The sequence below is a fragment of the Suricata suricatta genome, chromosome 2 (assembly GCF_006229205.1).
Source record: "Suricata suricatta isolate VVHF042 chromosome 2, meerkat_22Aug2017_6uvM2_HiC, whole genome shotgun sequence".
NCBI lineage: Eukaryota > Metazoa > Chordata > Mammalia > Carnivora > Herpestidae > Suricata > Suricata suricatta.
In genome coordinates this window covers 60,585,870-60,604,931 of record NC_043701.1, presented here as the reverse complement: position 1 = coordinate 60,604,931, position 19,062 = coordinate 60,585,870, and the positions used below count along the sequence as shown (strand labels likewise).

At 41.0% G+C, this 19,062-nt stretch overlaps 1 protein-coding gene across 1 annotated transcript in view; it reads left to right on the top strand.

The window, feature by feature from the left end:
* SLC26A4 (solute carrier family 26 member 4) overlaps positions 1-19,062 on the top strand; it is a 55,389-nt gene that overhangs the window by 14,998 nt on the left and 21,329 nt on the right. The window contains exons 7-10 of the mRNA XM_029956737.1: positions 7,394-7,546; positions 8,422-8,504; positions 14,957-15,104; positions 16,228-16,341. Of these exons, the coding sequence (XP_029812597.1) occupies positions 7,394-7,546; positions 8,422-8,504; positions 14,957-15,104; positions 16,228-16,341 (498 nt within the window). The remainder of the gene's footprint in view (positions 1-7,393; positions 7,547-8,421; positions 8,505-14,956; positions 15,105-16,227; positions 16,342-19,062) is intronic.

Below are 19,062 nucleotides of genomic sequence, written 5' to 3'. Positions count from 1 at the left end.
TAAGAGTGTAAGAGAAGCACTTGGCCCAGAGGCCTGTACATTAATAAGTACTCAAAAAAAGCAGTTAGATTGAAATTGTTATTTCACATCTCAAGGCTTCTTTTTTTATTTGTAAAAAAATGAAATAACGAGCTATAGCTCTAAAACCCTTTCTAACTGTGAGAGTCCATAAAATGCATAATGTAAATGTCTCAGCAATTATAGATGAAAAGGAACATCAGAATCGGAGGTGACTCAACATGCAAAAGAGATGCAAAAGAAGGATGTAAATCACACTAATTAGATTTGAAAAAGTTCTTGGATCTAAATCTGTGTTCTATATAAAGCATGCTATTGATGTTTGGAAAATGATAATGATAGTAACATGATGTCATTCTAGCTTGGAGAGGATGATACTATGCCAAAATATTGTGCTAGCCTTGAGAATGGGGTTTCAGTTTTTTACAGACCCATGTATTAGCTTCTAAAACAATGTAAGGCCATGCATTCATATGTAAAAATTAGTGATGTGGTCAGGAATGTGCTCAATTTCACAAGAGTGTCATAATTCCACATTTCCGATCCATTCAACACATACTGCCAAGTGCCTGTTAGAAGCTTGGTACTGTGCTAAGCAGTGGGAATAGGTAGAGGAGATAGTATAACAGAGTGATTAATCAGGGACTTTGAACTTCAGTAGACTTGAATTGGAATCTTGGTTCCACTGCCTACAACCCATGTGATTTGGGGCATGTTATATATAACTTTCTGTACACCTCATGTCTTCAGTTGTAAAATGGGAATAATAATAGTAGCTGCCTCTTAACATTGTGAGGATTAAAGAGGAAATCTGTGTAAAACACTTAGCACAATATCTGGCTCATGGGAGGAGCTTGGTTCATTATTATTATTACCGTTATTGTGGTTGTTATGATTGTTACCATTATTTTTATGGTGATTAGACCTCATGGAGCTTACTGTTCATTCCTCAAGGACCCAGCCTATTAACACAGGCTGTTTTTTGATTCAGGATTATTTTTGTCATTGTGGCTTTTTTTGCAACCAGGTCCTTGGTTCATTTTGAAAGCTTCTGATTGCCTTTCTTTGACAGGCTCCCTCACATTTGCAGTCCTAGGACATCCTGCTTTTCCTGGCTTTCCCACATTTCCTGCCTACTGTTCATTCATTTATTCCTTCATGGTCATTCATAAAGTGCATCTATTCAATAAATATTTATTGACCACCTCCTATGTGCTAGGAACTAGTTTCTCCCTATACAAATCAACTGACCCCTGAAGCCACCAAGAGACCCCTTACTGAGTGTACTCACCTCTTGGTGAACATTGCTTGGCCTTGCATCCAAACAGATCACAGGAGGCTCAGGCCAATGGTTAACCTGGTTCCCTGGCCATTGAGGGACCTTACTGATAGAAAAATGAAATAATTCTTCTGGTCTCCTATGACTATGCTTTGTGTTTTATTTTTAAGTTTTTATTTCAATTCCAGTATAGTTAATATACAGTGTTATATTAGTTTCAGGTGTACAATGTAGTGATTCAATAATTCTATTCATCACCCAGTGCTCATCATAACAAGTGCACTCCTTAATTTCCATCCCCCATTTTACCCCCCCCCCACACACACATCTCTGGTAACCATCAGTTTGTTCTGTACAGTTAGTGTGTTTCTTAGTTCCTCTCTCTCTCTTTTTTGACATTTGCTCATCTGTTTTGTTTCTTAAATTTCACTTATGAGTGAAATCATGATATTTATCTTTCTCTAACTTATTTTGCTTAGCATTATACTCTCTAGCTCCATTCATGTCATTACAAATGGGAAGATTTCATTCTTTATATGGCTGAGTAATATTCCATTGTACGCATATGTGCCACTTCTTTGTTATCCACTTATCAGTCAATGGGACACTTGGACTGCTTCCATACTTTGGCTATTGTAAATAATGCGACTATAAACACGGGAGTGCACGTATCCCTTTGAATCAGCGTTTTTGTGGGTTTTTTTGGGTAAATGCCTAGTAGTGTGATTTACTATATCATAGGGTACCCTATTTTTTACTTTTGGGGAAAACTTCAAATTGTTTTCCACAGTGGCTGCACCAATTTGCATTCCCACCAATAGTGCACGAGGGTTCCTTTTTCTCCACATCCTTGCCAACGCTTCTTTCTTCTGTTTTTTTTTTTTAATTTTAGTCATTCTAACAGGTATGAGGTGATATCTCACTGCAGTTTTGATTTGCATATCCCTGATGATGAGTGATGTTGAGCATCTTTTCATGTGTCTGTTGGCCATCTGTATGTATTCTTTGGAGAGATGTCTGTTCATGTCTTCTTTCTGTTTTTAAATTGGATTAGTTGTTTTTTGGGTGTTGACTTATATACGTTCTTTATGTATTTTGAGTACTAATGCTTTATGGGACATGTCATTTGCAAATGTCTTCTCAATTAGTAGGTCATCCTTCATTTTTCTTGATTGTTTTATTTGCTGTGCAGGAGCTTTTTATTTTTTTGTAGTCCCAATAGTTTATTTTTGCTTTTGTTTTCCTTACCTCAGGACACATTTAGAAAAATGTTGCTATGGCTGATATGAGAGAAATTACTGCCTGTGTTCTCTTCTAGTTCTTTTATGGTTTCAAGTCTCACAATTAGGTCTATCATCCGTTTTGAATTTATTTTTGTGTATGGTGTAAAAAAGTGGCCCAGTTTCATTTTTTGCATGTTGCTGTCCAGTTTTCCAAACACCACTTGTTGAAGAGACTTTTTTTCTCATTGCATATTCTTTTTTACTTAGACAAAGATTAATTGATCATATAATTGTAGGTTTATTTTTGGGTTTTCTATTCTGCCCCACTGATCTATGTGTCTGTTTTTATGCCAGTTCTATGCTGGTACTTGAACCCAGGACACTGAGATCAAGATCTGAGCTGAAATCAAAATCAGACGCTTAACTGACTGAGCCACCCAGGTGTACCATGTTGTTTTGATTACTATAGTTTTGTTATATAACTTAAAGTCTGGCATGATGATACCTATAGTTTTGTTTTCCTTTTTCAAGATTGCTTTGGCTATTCAGGGTTTTCTGTGGTTCCATACAAATTTTAGGATTATTTGTTCCAGTTCTGTGAAAAATGCTATTGGTATTTTGTTAGGGATTGCATTAAATGTGTGTATATGGCTTTGGGTAGTACAGCCATTTTAAGAGTATTTGTTCTTCCAATCCATGAGCATGGTATGTCTTTCCATTTCTTTGTGTCTTTCCTAGGACTATGTTTAAGATGAAGCTTGTCACAAATGATCCCACTTTGAAACAGGAACAAAAGCCACCAAGAAATACTAGAATAAGGTCAAAAATAATTTTTAAACCAAACATAATTATTATGTGACTTACGTTCTATTGAACATTATTCTTGAAGTCTTAGGTTAGAGCATATCATAGAATTTTGAGAGAATTCCTCCATGCCAGTCAAGTTGGATGAATATATCTCCATCTTTGCTGGGTGATCATGTCTCTAAACTTGCCCTTCTGAAAAGAAAGAATCAGCAGATTTGGAAAGGATTGCATAAGAGTTGAATGGACTACTCAGTACCTGAACAGACAATTTCACTTATGACATTACAAGCTGCAATTATTCTTGAAAGAACCCTTCAACAAATGCAGAGTAGTCATGGACTCCTTCCAAGAAAAATTGGAAGATTGTTGTAAAATATTTTCCTTGGCATGTAGTAACTTAATATCCCTTTTGTTATAAGGTTGTATTTTGGATTGTTTCCCTCCCCCAACTCCTCCCAAGAGAGAAGATAATTAATTCAAAGATTTGGAGGTGAAAATATTGGGACAGTATAAAAAACTAAAACTTTAATTAGCAAATATCAGAGACACTGAATATAGGATGCAGAAGGGGGAATGACAGGATGCTGGCAGAATTCAGAATTAATAATACTCCTCAAGCCACTATGTAGCTACTCAATTATGTAAGTAAATCACATAGCACATTGAAGAGTGAGTATGTTGGGGTGCCTGGGTGTCTCAGTCACTTGAGCAGCTGAATCTTGATTTCAGCTCAGGTCATGACCTCACAGTTCATGGTATCAAGCCCTGCATGAGGCTCTGCATGAATAGTACGGAATAGAAGTTATGAGCCTCTGCTTGCATGCATTCTCTCTCTCTCTCTCTCTCTCTCTCTCTCTCTCTCTCAAAATACATAAACTTTGAACAACTCTATATATTAAAAAAAGTGTGTTTTCCTACCATTCATCCTGACTGGCCTGTCTCAATAGACAGAGTTTCTACTTGCTTACTGAAGTGATACTATCTCCTCATTTCTTCCTCCAATGAGGAGAAAAACCACACTGAAAAGTTCTGCCCAGATGATGAGAGTTTTGAAGCCACCATTAGGCTTGATCAGACTCACTAATTCAAATCTGTTTCAGTATATAAAAATGAAGCCATTTTAATAAGGAAAGTAACACTTGAAGGATTGATCTGCATATGGGCAAAAGTTGTTTCTGGTAGGAGGAAATAACTTTAAGGCGTGATTATGAAGGGTTTGTTATATTTATAAAGATGAATTGAAAATAAATTTGGTGCTAAAAGTTAACTGATAAACTTCCTCAAATGTAATATCAGGTATATATTTTTTCTTGTGGCTTCATACCCCCAGGTAATGGTAGGCAAAGAAGGAAGAAATTATCTAAGTGAAATGGTCCTAAAATTCTCCAAACATGGTAGGAAATATAGTAAAATATGTTCCATCACTGAAATGACCATTATTATGATTTGAACTGTACAGAATATTAGGTTGAAATATGGATTCACATGTGTGTTCACATTTTAAACATATTTTAGTAAGTATTTTAATAGTGATCTAAGTTAGAATTAACTTTTAGTACTTTCTTAGAGTCTAATTTCTATTATTTTTAATAATACAGTCTAACTACTTCAGTTTATATGGGTAAACTTTATTTCCACATAGACTAAACTATTTATTGAAGAATTTTTTGTAAGAGATACCTCATATATATGCAACTAATATACTTACATGCTTGTTTAATACAATTGTATAATATAAACTGATTTTGTTTGCAACTCATATTACATTTTTAATACACTAGAGGTGCTTTTTATTCAAAGATCTAAGTGACTCTCAGATTAAATGGGAAGCCTGGAGTGATCATTTTTGTAAGGTGAAAATGTTTTTTTATGATCGGGATAGTTATCTGATTGTTTTTAAGTTTGAATTTCCCCCTCTTGAGTTGAAAGTAAACCTTTATTGTGTAGACACTTAAGTGAAATATTGTAGCTAGCTTATGAATTAATGAGGCTTGTCATCAGAAAATTGATGATGATGTGGAATTGGAGAAACTTAACAGATGAGCATAGAAGAAGAGAAGGAATAATAAGATATAAATAGAGAAAGAGGCAAACCATAGGAGACTTTTAAATACAGAGAACAAACTGAGGGTTAGTGGGGGTGGAAGGTGGGGAAAATGGGTGATGGCCATTGAGGAGGGCACTTGTTGGGATGAGCACTGGGTGTTATATGTAAGTGATGAGTCACTGGATTCTACTCCTGAAGCAAGACTATACTGTATGTTAGATAACTTGAAAATTAAAAAAGAAGAAGTAAGAAAGAAAGTGGATGATGTGAAGGGCCAGAGCAATACCATCATGACTCTGAGGCATGTAGGACTGTTTGCCCCTAGGACAGATGCCCCAAGTTCCTGAGTCACTGTACCTGCTTGTGGTACTCCTCCATGTTCTCCTTTTCTGCCTCTGGCAATGTTCACTGACTCTGGAAGGCAAAGTAAGTTTGTTGGTATTAGGTTTAAAGCAAGAGCAAAAATACTACAAGGGGCTTCCTGCTTGAACTCTCGTTCAAGGACATGGTGGGTGGATTTTGTTGGCATGAAAGCTTCTCCCCTCATTCCCTTACTCTTGAATGTTCTCCAGAGTTGGACTTGCAGGCAAAATGACTGGTACATCACCTAATGTTTGTTACACGTAATTGTTACTGGATTGTCATTATAATTATTTTAAATATAGCTTATCTATAAAATTAAGAAATATGTTATAAATGGTAAGATTCTCCATTCCTTTATTGTAATATAAATCTATCATATAGAATATATTTATAAAAGGACTCATTCAAAAGAAGTAACCTTCACTCAGAGATTATTTGTCTCAAAGAATTAAAGAATACCTTCCTAAGTCATTCCTTCTACAAAACCGAAGCTGCTGGAACAAAGGTATTAGTGTTCTGCCTTGGGATTCTCCCTCACTAATCTTCCTGGATTCCCAGAAACCTCCTATTTACAAAACAAAACTAGTTAACTAGGTTTTTTTCCTTGAGTTGGCTTGTCTGTCCACTTGGAAAGAGTTGCTTTTATTAAAGTCATTTCAGTTCAAGTTTGAGCTAAGTACCAAATTAATTTCTGGAAAAATTATATTTGAACGATATCAATTTCATAGCTTTTCTTTGCCATGAAGAACGGATCAGTCCCTGTGTATCTACATATAAAATACTTTGGTATTTTGTTTGTACCCATATAACTCAAATTTGGGAAGAGTTTTACCTAAAATACTGGCTAATTGAGACTTTTGGGTTTTTAGTCCCAATAATACCACATCAACATTGTGAAATTAGGTCACTTAATAGCCCCTGTAAAACCACTTTAAGACATAAACTTTAAAAACGTTTCTGCAAGTGGGGCACCTGGGTGGCTCAGTCAGTTAAGCATCTGACTCTTGGTTTCCGCTCAGGTCATGATCTCACAGTTTGTGAGTTCGAGACCTGCATCAGGCTCCATGCTGAGCTTGGGATTTTCTCTCTTTCTCTCCCTCTCTCTCTCTCTCAAAATAAGCAAATAAACATTAAAACTTTTCTGCAAGTAAAATTCAACATATAATTGCATTTTTTCTTTTAAAACATCTCATTTTCTTGTAAAAAATGCAGATAAACAAAAATAAAAAGGTAGATATCACCCATCGTTTTACCACTCCAATTAACCATCACTAATAACTTGATACATATTGCAAATAATGGATGTCTTTATTATTTTATTTATTTATCTTAATTTTTTAATGTTTATTTCTGAGAAAGAGGGGAGAGAGAGAGAGAGACAGAGAGAGAGAATTGAGTGGGGGAGGGACAGAGAGAGAGAGAGGGAGACACAGAATTCGAGGCAAGCTCCAGGCTCTGAGCTGTCAGCACTCATGGACCGTGAGATCATGAGTTGAGCAGAAGTCAGACACTTAACTGACTGAGCCACCCAGCACCCTAAGACTGTCTCTGTGTTAGCCAACACATTTTTATGATTTTATGTGAAATTCTTAAGTGCTTTTGATGATGATATGATTTTTCACTTGGGAAGAATATAAAATTATTTTCTTTTTACAGACTCTGATTGAGATTTTTCAAAATATTGGCAACACCAATCTTGCTGATTTCATTGCTGGATTACTCACCATTATAATCTGTATGGCAGTTAAGGAAGTAAATGATCGATTTAAGCACAAAATTCCAGTCCCTATTCCTATAGAAGTCATTGTGGTAAGTAAAACATGTAATTAGAAAATTTGGCATTAATTTGTTTGACAAGAAAGAAGTTGTAATATACATATGATATTGTAATATATATAGTAATATATATGTATATACACACACACACACACACACACACACACACATATCACAATGGAATATTACTGAGCCATAAAAAAGAATGAAATCCTACCATTTACAACAATATGGATGGAACTAGAGAGTATAAAGCTAAGTGAAATAAGTCAGTCAGAGAAAGACAAATACTATGACAAATACTTAAGAAACAAAACAAGTGAACAAAGAAAAAGATTTTTAAAAACCTGGAATTTTAAATACTGAGAACAAACTGGTGGCCTGAAGGGAAGTGGGTGGGGGGATGGGTAAAATAGATGAAAGGGATTAAGAACACTCTTATCTTTTTTTTTATGTTTATTTATTTTTGAGAGAGAGAGAGAGAGAGAGAGAGAGAGAGAGGGAGAGAGAGCGCGTGCGCGTGAGCAAGTGGGGGAGCGGCAGAGAGCAAGAGGGAGACAGAATCCAAAGCAGGCTGTAAGCTCTGAGCTGTCAGCAGAGCCCAACATGGGGCTCAAACTCATGGACTAGAAGATCATGACCTGAGCCGATCTGATGCTCAACCAACTGAGCCACCCAGGCGCCTAAGAGCACTCTTATCTTGATGAACATGGAGTAACGTACAGAAAAGTTGAACCATTATGCCGTACACCTGAAACTAATATAACACCATATGTTAATTATACTTGGATTAAAAAAAAAAGAAAGAAACCAACAGGGCAGACTTCCCAATGAGGAGATAAAAAAATATAATAAAAAAGGAGTTGTTAAAACATGGATTTTTTTTAACTCTTTTGTTTTATTTTCAGACAATAATTGCTACAGCCATTTCATATGGAGCCAACCTGGAAAAAAATTACAATGCTGGCATTGTTAAATCCATCCCAAGGGGGTGAGTGTGGACTTCCTCTTAGGCAATACTAATATATTAAGTCAGAATTTTCTATTTAAAGGAAACCTTTTATTATAAGCTTCATTTCATTGGTGCTCCCTCAATAGCCTTCTTTGTGTGTGATCTTAAAGCAACACCCAGTCACGCAAACTGTCAAATGGTGTGCCTGTCGATAAAGTTTAAGCCATTTATTTAAAGCAGATCCCATACACTCTGTCCTTTCCTTCATTTTCTTAAAATATGGCAGGACATGTACAGTTGCCACCAGACTCTTGATTTAAACTCATATGTGGAATTACAATATGATATAAATAGAATCATGGTTAGTAATGTTTATTCCACTGAGAACAGTCTGCTTAAGGAAAAAGAGACATCTGGCTTCAATTCTCCACCATTTAGTTTAATCAATCTTAAATAATAATTAGGTCACTTGTTGCTGTGAATAAAATTCATTATCTTCAAGGGAAGTTTTATATGTTTGGTAGTTCAGTGAACTGGAAGAGTAAAGAGCTGAGTTCCTTTGTCCACTTCCGTCACCATCTAGATAGATGACAGAGGGCGGGGCGTCCTATAAGAAAAGGGCAATGACAACTGCTGAGTTCTTAACTCGAGCTTAATTCTGCTCTGCCAACGAGATCTCTCAGACGATGCACTAAATGGACCAGGTACGCTTTGCTGTAATTTTATCATAAGGCATTAAAAAAGAGGCCCAAAGGTTTATTAGATTGGAAACACCAACTTCTAGCAATTATGACCAGCCTTACTTTTAGATAAGCAATGAGTACTAGTTTCCCCTTCTCCCATCCAAGTACTACCCAGTCCCGACCCCGCTTAGCTTCCAAGATCAGCCGAGATCCGGTGCATGCAGGGTGGTATGGCCATAGACTAGTTTCCTTTTATGATTTATTTTGAGAGAAAGTGAGAGAGAAAATGAATGAGTGGGAAGGGGCAGAGAAAGGGAGGACAGAGGATCCGAAGCACTCTCTGTGCTGTTAGTGCAGAACTCAGTGCAGGGCTCGAACTTACAAACCATGAAATCATGACCTGAGCTGAAATCAAGAGCTGGACACTTAATCAACTGAGCCACCCAGGTGCTCCCCACCACCCAATTTTTAAAAACTTACTTTCCAAAGGTGCTTCATCAAGTGATTCTTATGATAAATATTTTGATAAGGAATCCTGATGCCAGAAGGAATTTTGTGATAAAAGGTGTAATGTGGTTGTTTGTGACCTTATGGCATTTTCATTCCATTGGATGATTTGAGTGGTTATAAACAACTACGTAAGACATATTTCGTGGATCCTTTTTGTCAGGAAGCCTGACACAATGCCCTGTGCCACAAATCCATATTCCATGAATAGGTTTGAGGAACTCATTTTTGCTGCCCTCAGTCCTCCTTTCTGGCCCTGTCCAGAGCTTTCCTGACCATCGTCCTCCTGAAGTGGATCTCTAGCCTCCTTGACCCTTGGGTTGAGTCATGTTGACTCCTCTGAGAGACCACCTGGTGTGACTGGCCAGCCAGGCTGACCTACCTGGCCCCAGGGACTGCGAGCCCCTCCATGAGGGCAGTGAACCCAGTTGTCTTGTTCCGCTCTGTCTTTGCCACACAGAACCTATCCCATAGGAGCATCTCGGGAAATACTTGAAGGGACAAAATACCCAAGCCTATGCCTTTAAAAACAAGCCATTATTGTCCGATTTTGCCTGGTAGTAGAGAAATAGACCTAACGACATTAACAGCTCTCAGAAAGACAGGGTGGCATGGAGAGACGGGAAAAGAGCAGGGAAAAGAGTGTTGGAAGTGGGTTCCATGACAGGAAGGGAAACGGAAAGATGGTGCAGGCCACCTTTTCATCCCCTCCTGCCTTCAATCCACCAATAAGAGAGTATAGCAAGTTTGCTCTTGGCAGCTCCTTTCACCCTATTGAGGGTCAATATTGTATGTTAGCATCGTTCAGTCTGAGGGCACCTGGGTGGCTCAGTCAGTTAAGCATCTGACTTCAGCTCTGGTCATAATCTCACGGTTTGTGAGTTTGAGCCCCACATCAGGCTCTGTGCTAACAGCTCAGAGCCTGGAACCTGCTTTGGATTCTGTGTCTCATTTTCTCTCTGCCCCTCCCCTACTTGTGCTCTGTCTCTCGAAACTAAATAAATGTAAAAAAAATTTTTTTTTAATTGTTGTTGTTTAACCTCTACCAATGATGAACTGCTTTCTCCTCTCCATTTTAATACCTATTCTTTCTCCTGCCTTGTCTCGGAGCACACAGGTGGCTGGTGTCCTCCTTGCCACTGCCAGATGTCCTCTTTGCCATCATTTTTATTACTGCTATTTTTAAGTGATGTGCTTTGCACTTGTACTTGAAAATGTGGCACAGGGGGAACAGGACAGGGGAAGCAGCAAAATCAACAGAAGTTTTCTCCTGGCTGCTGCCTTCTAATGACCACTTTTCCCTAATAGTTGGAGTGGTGATACTTTTGCTAAATGCGCAGGGCCAACCTGAAGTAAAGATATGGGGTTGGAATCATGTTTATCATGCTGGACCTTCTGTTATGGGTCCTCAGGCCCTTGAGGGACCCATGACTCCCCAGCCTTATTTTTTCAGAAAAATATCCTTCATACTCACTCCCCTTCTACATGTTATTTCATGATCAGGCCAGTCATGGGAGGGTTTGCTGCAGACCAACAGCTGAAGGGGGCAGGAGCTAGGGGAAAGACTGCTCAAGAGGTCAGTAGATGTCCAGCCAGGGCCCCAAGTGAGTGGCTGGGGGTAGAAAATTGCCACTGCTAAGATCCAGTGAGGTGATACAAAAGCATGGCAGGTGCATGGCAGGTGTAGGCTCTCTCCACATTTACTGAGTACCCACTATGTGTGTAGGTTCTAATTACTTACACATATGGTACATTCTTTACTCCTTGCAATAACCCTATGAAAAGAGTAGTGGTCCCCATTAGATATCCAAAGAAACTGGAATTTGGTAAGTTTAATGATATGCCCAAAGTCAGAGAGTTACTTACAGAGTGATGGAGCCAGCATTTGGGTTCTTTGTTTCAAGTCTCTGCATGTTGTGACCTTGGGGAATCAAAGACCTGGTAGAAGGATCTGGAATTGGAAAAGTAGGTAGCCAGGCAGACAGCAGTGGGCATCAAGTTGCAATCAAAATGGAATTCTTTGCAGCACTGGAAAGTTAGGGATAACAGACCTAATTACCTGAAGGAGGGTTGGTTGGGTCTCAGGAGTCAGAAGACTGGTTTTAAAAAGTCAGGTCCAAACTCCTGTCTACACAAGCAGAGGTGTGATGCTGGGTCACTCAAGGGCTGGATCAGGGTTTCTAACATCCCATCTTCCTACCTATAATATCCATTCCCAAACCTACCTGTGGGTCAGGATGGGATGTGGGAGAAAAGGAGTCTGGAAGTAACCTCACCTGTAGGGAGAAAAAGACTACAGAGGGAGAGAACCAGACAGATCTTGTTACATAGGAAAGCAACATTCATACCTGGACCCTACTCAGTGACCTGGAGCAAGTCACTTCGCTTTTCCGAGCCTCAGATCCCTTAACAACAAAAGGAAAGAGGTAGATTCAACAATTTCTAGGATATTAGATTAGGATATTAATTTGAGTAATATTAGGATATTAGCTAGCTCTGAATTTCTATGGTTTTCTATAACAATCTCATCTCTCCTTTAGCACTTCCTTCTAATTAGACAGGGATATGTAGTTTCCTATTAAAGGACCTCAGGGGACACCTGGGTAGCTCAATCAGTTAAGTGGCTCAGGTAATGATCTCATGGCTGGTAGGTTCAAGCCCACATCGAGCTCTGTGCTGACAGCTCAGAGCCTTGAGCCTGCTTCGGATTCTTAGTCACCCTCTCTCTGCCCCTCCCCCAACCCCCTTTTTCTCTCTTTCAAAAATAAATAAACATTGAAAAATGTTTTTAAAGGAAATCAGGCATAAGTGAGGTAGGTGAGGGAGATTGTTTTAGTGGGTTTTGTTTGTTTGTTTTGAAGGGTTTTTGTCTTAGGGACTACTGGATATATACTCTATGAATAGTCATCAAGATATAGGTACATAGAAGTCATTCTCCTAATACTCATATTTGAGGACAACTGTATGATTATAAATGTATAGCTTTCTTTTTTTGTTTCTTTCATTGTTTCTTCCTTCTTTCCTTCCTTCGTTCCTTCCTGCCTTCCTTTTGAATAGGCTTTTATGCTCAACGTAGGGCTTGAACTCATGATCCTGAGGTTAAGAGTCACATGCTCTATGGATTGAGCCAGCCAGGCACCTTAGGTTTGTTTCTTTACATGGTTTGTAGAATAGCTCTGGTTTGTTAAACAGCAGTAGTCACCTTCACAGTCCCTGAGAAGTCTTAGTCATTGTGATCATGGAGCAGTCTGATAACTACATGCATTTAATCTCTTGGACTCAAGATTTTAAATATTGTGGCTCTTAAGATATGGATTTTCTTTTTTTTCAATGTTTTAAATTAAAACAAATATTTAAATTTAAATTTAATCTTAAATCTTTAAATTTAATTTAAAAATTTTTTGAGAGACAGAGCATGAATGGGGGAGGGTCAGAGAGAGAGGGAGACAGAAGCAGGCTCCCGGCTCTGAGCTCTCAGCACAGAGCCTGGTGTGGGGCTCAAATTAATGAACTGTGAGATTATGTCCTGGGCCAAAGTTGGATACTCAACTGACTGAGCCACCCAGATGCCCCTTTAATTTTTTTTTAAAAGAGGGAGACAGAGAGAGAGACAGAGAGAAAGAGAATGTTAAGCAGGCTCCATGCTCAGCACAGAGCCCTATCTATGTGGGGTTCAGTCCCATGACCCTGGGATCATGACCTGAGCTGAAATCAAGAGTTGGACACTTAACTGACTGAGCCACCTGGGTGCCCCGAGATATGATTTTCTACTTAGCTCTTTTATCATCTTATATTGTCTCCTTAATAGACATGACATCTTTTCGTATAGGGCAAGTCTCATTTTATGGCCAGATTATCTTTTAAATGTAAAGACCTGTAAGATAAAATTGTGTAAGGAGAAACACTAACGTGTCAAATGGCCTGGGACATGGGATAGTATGAGATGATAGAATCCATAATGACAGGCTCATTCATGTCAGAGGTCTGTGTGAGGCACCTTTATTTATTTATTTTTTTTTTGCAAAAGCAAAGGGCTTTATTACGGGTTTAGGCTCGTGGGGGCCTAAACTCGGGCTCACAGACTTTACCGGCGCAGTGGATCCATGCTAAGAGCGCTCCGAACAAAGGTGGGACAGGGCTTTTATGAGTTTGGGAAGGGGGAGTTACAGGAAATTGTGACAAAGGTACAGTGATCCAATTATTATTACACAATATTATTGACAGCAGGTTTATCCAATTACAACATTTAGAGTGTTAACCAATCACAGAGTAGACCCAGGACCCAGGACCCTCACGTAGAGTGTTACTAGCCTTAGGCAATAACTGATTACCTATAACTTCTATTTCTAGGCCCGCCCTTAGGAATGTTAAGGGTATTACAAGGGTGGTCCCTCTTGCCTTGGGCAATGTGTGCCCTTCTATTGTCTCAAACCTGTGTCCTTACATTCCCCCTCTGCCTTGTTTTTTTTAATTTTTTTAAAATGTTTTTTATTTATGTTTGATACAGGGAGAGACAGAGCATGAGAGGGGGAGGGGCAGAGAGAGAAGGAGACACAGAAACAGAAGCAGGCTCCAGGCTCTGAGCTAGCTGTCAGCACAGAGCCTGATGCGGGGCTTGAACGTGAGATCTGACCTGAGCCGAAGCCGGAGGCTTAACCTACTGAGCCACTCAGGCGCCCCACCCCCCCTCTGTCTTGTAACTGACCCAATCCTGGGTCAGCTGAGTTACCATTGTACCCCTAAAGCCTGGCATAGCCCTCCTTGGTGTAAGGGGAATTTCTTACCCTGTAAAGGGCATAGGGAAGGAGAGTTTACCCAATTTCTGCCAGTCTCCATGGTTAATTTGGTAAGGGTCTCTTTTAGGGTTTCTAATATCTGGCGCTGTCTGGTTTACAAAAGAATGAGAGCCAATTTGTTTTCTCATTTGTCAGGATCCTTGGGCGTCTAAGTGCAATACGCCTTCATAATTCTTACTAACCTTAGCCAAATTGGTGGGCCGTCTAGCGGCCACTTGAGGACCCCCCATTAGAGTCTGGCAGTAGAGGTGTAGGCTCTCCTTACCTTCGAGGCACGTTTGTAAGCTCTCAACGAGGGGTCAAAGAAGTCAGCCAGTGAGATAGCACCAATTCCTAATTAAAAATTATAAAAACAATGCTGCCACTTATTTGTCTCATGCTTTTTGCCCTCAGGATCAAGCCCTTCATGTCTGAGTTGGGGTTGGGCGGATATAGCATTTGGCGAGGTAGGAACATAGACTTGTGGTCAAATTTTCACTGCAGTTTTCATTGAAAAACTCTCTAGGTTTTTGCCTCCTGTACTTCCACCTGTGAGCTTGTTTTCCGAGATGCTGGCTGCCTCATTTTCCATCGCCGTGGTGGCCTATGCTATTGCAGTGTCTGTAGGAAAAGTATACGCCATCAAGTATGATTACACCATCGATGGGAACCAGGTATGGCCCCTGTGTGCGGAACCACTGTTGTAGGGCTGAAGACAAGAGAAAAGCATAAGTGGGGTAGATTCGGTTGTCTGCTAAAGAAGGGATCAGTTCCTCTCAGTAGCACTTATAGACTTAGGGTTTCCCTCTTAAGCATGCCAATTTGAAATTGATTTGAAATATGCATATTGTATCTCTTTTCTTTTTATGAAGTTGAAGTAACCTGAATTTTAACAGTTAATTTAGTCAGGTCATAAATAACATTCAAAGCTAACATGTTAGGTCAGTATAAGAGTTCTTCACGCAGTCCAGGGTCTCCTGATACATTTTATTTTATTCAGCTATGATGTGGCAAAACAACACAACAAACACCATCGATGAGAGTGGTCACCACTTTAAATTGAGGTGGTCCACTGCGGTTAATACACACAGAGCCATTTTTTAAAAAAGTTTATTTATTAGTGAGAGACAGAGAGAAACAGAGCATAAGCATGGGAGGGGCAGAGAGAGGGGGAGACACAGAATCTGAAGCAAGCTCCAGGCTCTGAGCTGTCAGCACAGAGCCCAACGCAGGGCTCGAACTCACAAACTAGGAGATCATGACCTGAGCCAATGTCAGATGCTTAACCAGGCACCCCCACACAGAACCATTTCTGTAGGCCTATGCTACATTCATTGGGAAGAAAGCCGATTTTAGAATGCTTCCACATCCTTAAACATGGTTTGTTTTTAAAACACAGCACAGCAGTCAGAGCAGCTGAATGATTAGCAGTGAGGCAGTGTAAGAGCCGTCCTAGTCCTAAGACACTTCCCAGCAAACATCCAACCACAGAAGAAATGCTTTATGTGAGAACAGATCAGTGCCCTACAGATACACCACCCACCGGGAAGGGAAGTCAGCACTTTAACCAGTAACTATTCCTTACCAATGATTGAGAGCAATGAGGCCTCTCTTAGGCTCTGTGGACCCCCAAGTCCTGAATGCCTTTCAAGCACCTTTAATGGTAAAGATGAAGTTGGGGCCACGACGCAGGGTGGGCTGGGGAGATTGCTTTCTCATTATTCTTCCTTACACGCCTGGTGAGAGGCTTACGAAGATTATGAGTGTAGCATCGCTGCCACCTGGTCTCTGCCTTAGGAATTCATCGCCTTTGGGATCAGCAACATCTTCTCGGGATTCTTCTCCTGTTTTGTGGCCACCACTGCCCTGTCCCGCACTGCCGTCCAGGAGAGCACGGGCGGAAAGACACAGGTATGGAACAGCAGCTTGGTGGTGTGTCTCCCGCAAGGGGTGGACCGGGGAGGTGGTGCTCAGCAAGGCTCGCAGGAGAACCCAGCAGGGCGATTGGCCTGGGAGCACGTAGGCTCGTGCTTCCTCAGCTAATCCCGCCCAGGGCTCACCCATCTCCTTGATCCAGCTCCTCACCAAAATCCTCTTCACGTTCATGGCTCCCTAATGCACAAATTCTCCAATTAATCTCCTCATGTCCCTGCTCAGCTGGCCGAGAGCTACACTTACCTGCTTTTCCAGGGACAAAAAACAACTGGCAAGGAACCGGTCGTGACAAGTGCTAATTTGCATCAATTTGTTATCTGGGGATAAAGAAGGCCTAGTGAGAGCATGTCACTTAGGAGGTGTTATATTTTCAGGAAAATCAGAAGTGTCTATCTACATTTCCTTTACAAGGATCAGGAAGTTTCTCCCAAGGCCTTCTGGCCCACCGAACACATTTGTTGGCCAAGGGTATTGTTGTTGTAACATTTCGGCATTTCTTCTGGAGTGCAGTTTGTGTTCCTGAAGCTCTGATCTTGGGTTTAAGTTGCTGCCATCACAAAGTGACCCCAGATCCGGCATCCCAGTTCATCTCTGAATAACCCTGCCTTCGACAGGTCAAGAGAGTCTCCTTTCTAGCAGGACATGGGGCCAGATAGGCCCAAACAAGCTGACGGGGCTTGGGGCAGGCTCAGGAATGGTGTTTCAGTTGTGCCTGGAGGGGGCCCAGCCCCCCATAGATCTATTATTTAAGAGTAAAAAGTGCATTGAGGCTGTAAGGGAGAACAGCAAGTCCAAAGTCAGTACTGTAACCCACGAGGTCTTCAAACATGGTGTTACGAAGGCAGAGACACGTAAGTGTAAAAGAGAGTGACTGAGAAAACAGTGACCTGCGGTGGCCCAGGGGGAGCTTGCATTGTCCCCCCAGACACACAGGATGCTCCTTTTCCATTTATAATGGATCTCTGTGCCAGGTTTGGAAGAATGAGCCTCTACCAGTTTCTTGGCTTCTAGGGCAGAAAATTTAATTTTTGTTTTCAGAATTTTGCCTTTTGTTTTTTTCAGTGTTTATTTCTATTTGAGAGAGAATACATGAGGGAGGAGGGGCAAAGAGAGGGCGACAGAGGATCTGAAGCAGGCTCTGTGCTGACAATAGTGAACCGGAGGTGGGGCATGAACTCACGAGTCTCAAAATCATGACCTCAGCCAGCACAAGGTCATGACCTGAGCCAAACTGAGCCACCTACGCCTAGAATTTTGCTTTTGATAATCGAGTTTCCTTTTTCAGGGGTCTGGGGATGCAACCACTTCTGGCTCTGAGGGAGCGGGTAAGACAGTTCAGCCCTGCGGTCCAGGGTAAGAGGCCGGAGGGGACTCCAGAGCTGTTCCCCCTCCCCCTTCCCGTGTTCAGGCAGCTGTCAGCACGCAGGTCCCTGCGGCTTTCACCGGAGCCAGGGCATTGACAGACTCGGTGGCCACACACGGGTGCGGGCAGGTCCCCAGGTGGTGAGGTCCACTCTTCTGCTGTTGCCGTGCAGCCAGAGAGGAGGCACAGGCCGGCCGCCCCAGGAAGAATGCCCATGTAAAGTGATCCCTTGGCAGACGGCTAGGGGATAATGGTGTTCTGGTAAGCTGATACCCGCCGCCACACACTGGCGGGTATTCTATTAGGAACGAACACTGCCAGGATGTCAGTAGTGAAGAACGAAGCGAGCACAGACGTGGCTTGATATTTAATTACTGAAACGTATACTTACTTCACGGTGAAAAGTCTACATTGCTGGGCTACAGTCCAGGGACTTATGAGCACACACACTGGCACACACACACACGTCGTGTGGCTTCCCATGTGTTCTCTGATGTTGGGGCCTCAGTTTTCAGCATCTATAAAATGGGAGGATTTATTGTATCCACCTCATAGGGATGTTGTGAGGACTTAAACAACACACACACACACACACACACACACACACACACACACATTTGTAAAGTGCTGGCACATACCTGTAAACGCTGACTGTTCCCGTCATTAACTCCTCATGATAGGAAAAGCATTGTAGTGCCTATGATACATACACTGGGCCTGACATGGAGGAAACACCCTGGCATTTTTCCTGAATGAATGAATGGAATGATGAGGGTTAGTGATGGTTAGCTGTCTGCAGCACATCCTCAGCTTGTAGAAGAGCTGAACGTTGGAACCTGTTCTTTCTCTTCCCCCCACCGGACTCCTGCTGACTCACTAAAAAGTAATTCTGATTACAAACTACCCTTGGCTCCAATTACCTTCTCACTTATAACAGAATAATTAATTTTCTAGTGATTGAATTTTCTCATTGATATAAAATCTGCAGCTTTTCCCACAAACCAGCCTGATAGAGTACGTACATGTAATGGATCCCTTGCAGATTTTAATGTATGACCCAAATTCATTTTGGTCCCCATAATTGATGGCTTATTGTTGCATATATTTGGTGAGTAGGTGGTCATTCCCCTTGACAGGAGCTGAGCACCTGGCTGTGGTGTCTGTCTCTAGATCTCCGTTTCCTTTAGCGATTCACAGAGCCCTACATCCACGGTGAGATGTAAGTGGCTCATGATAGACAACAAAGGTTGGTTAAGCAATTGTATGGAAGAAAGGAAGGAAGGGAGGGAAGAAGAAAGGATATTAGGTGCTCCGCTTGGATAGGTGAGTGAGCG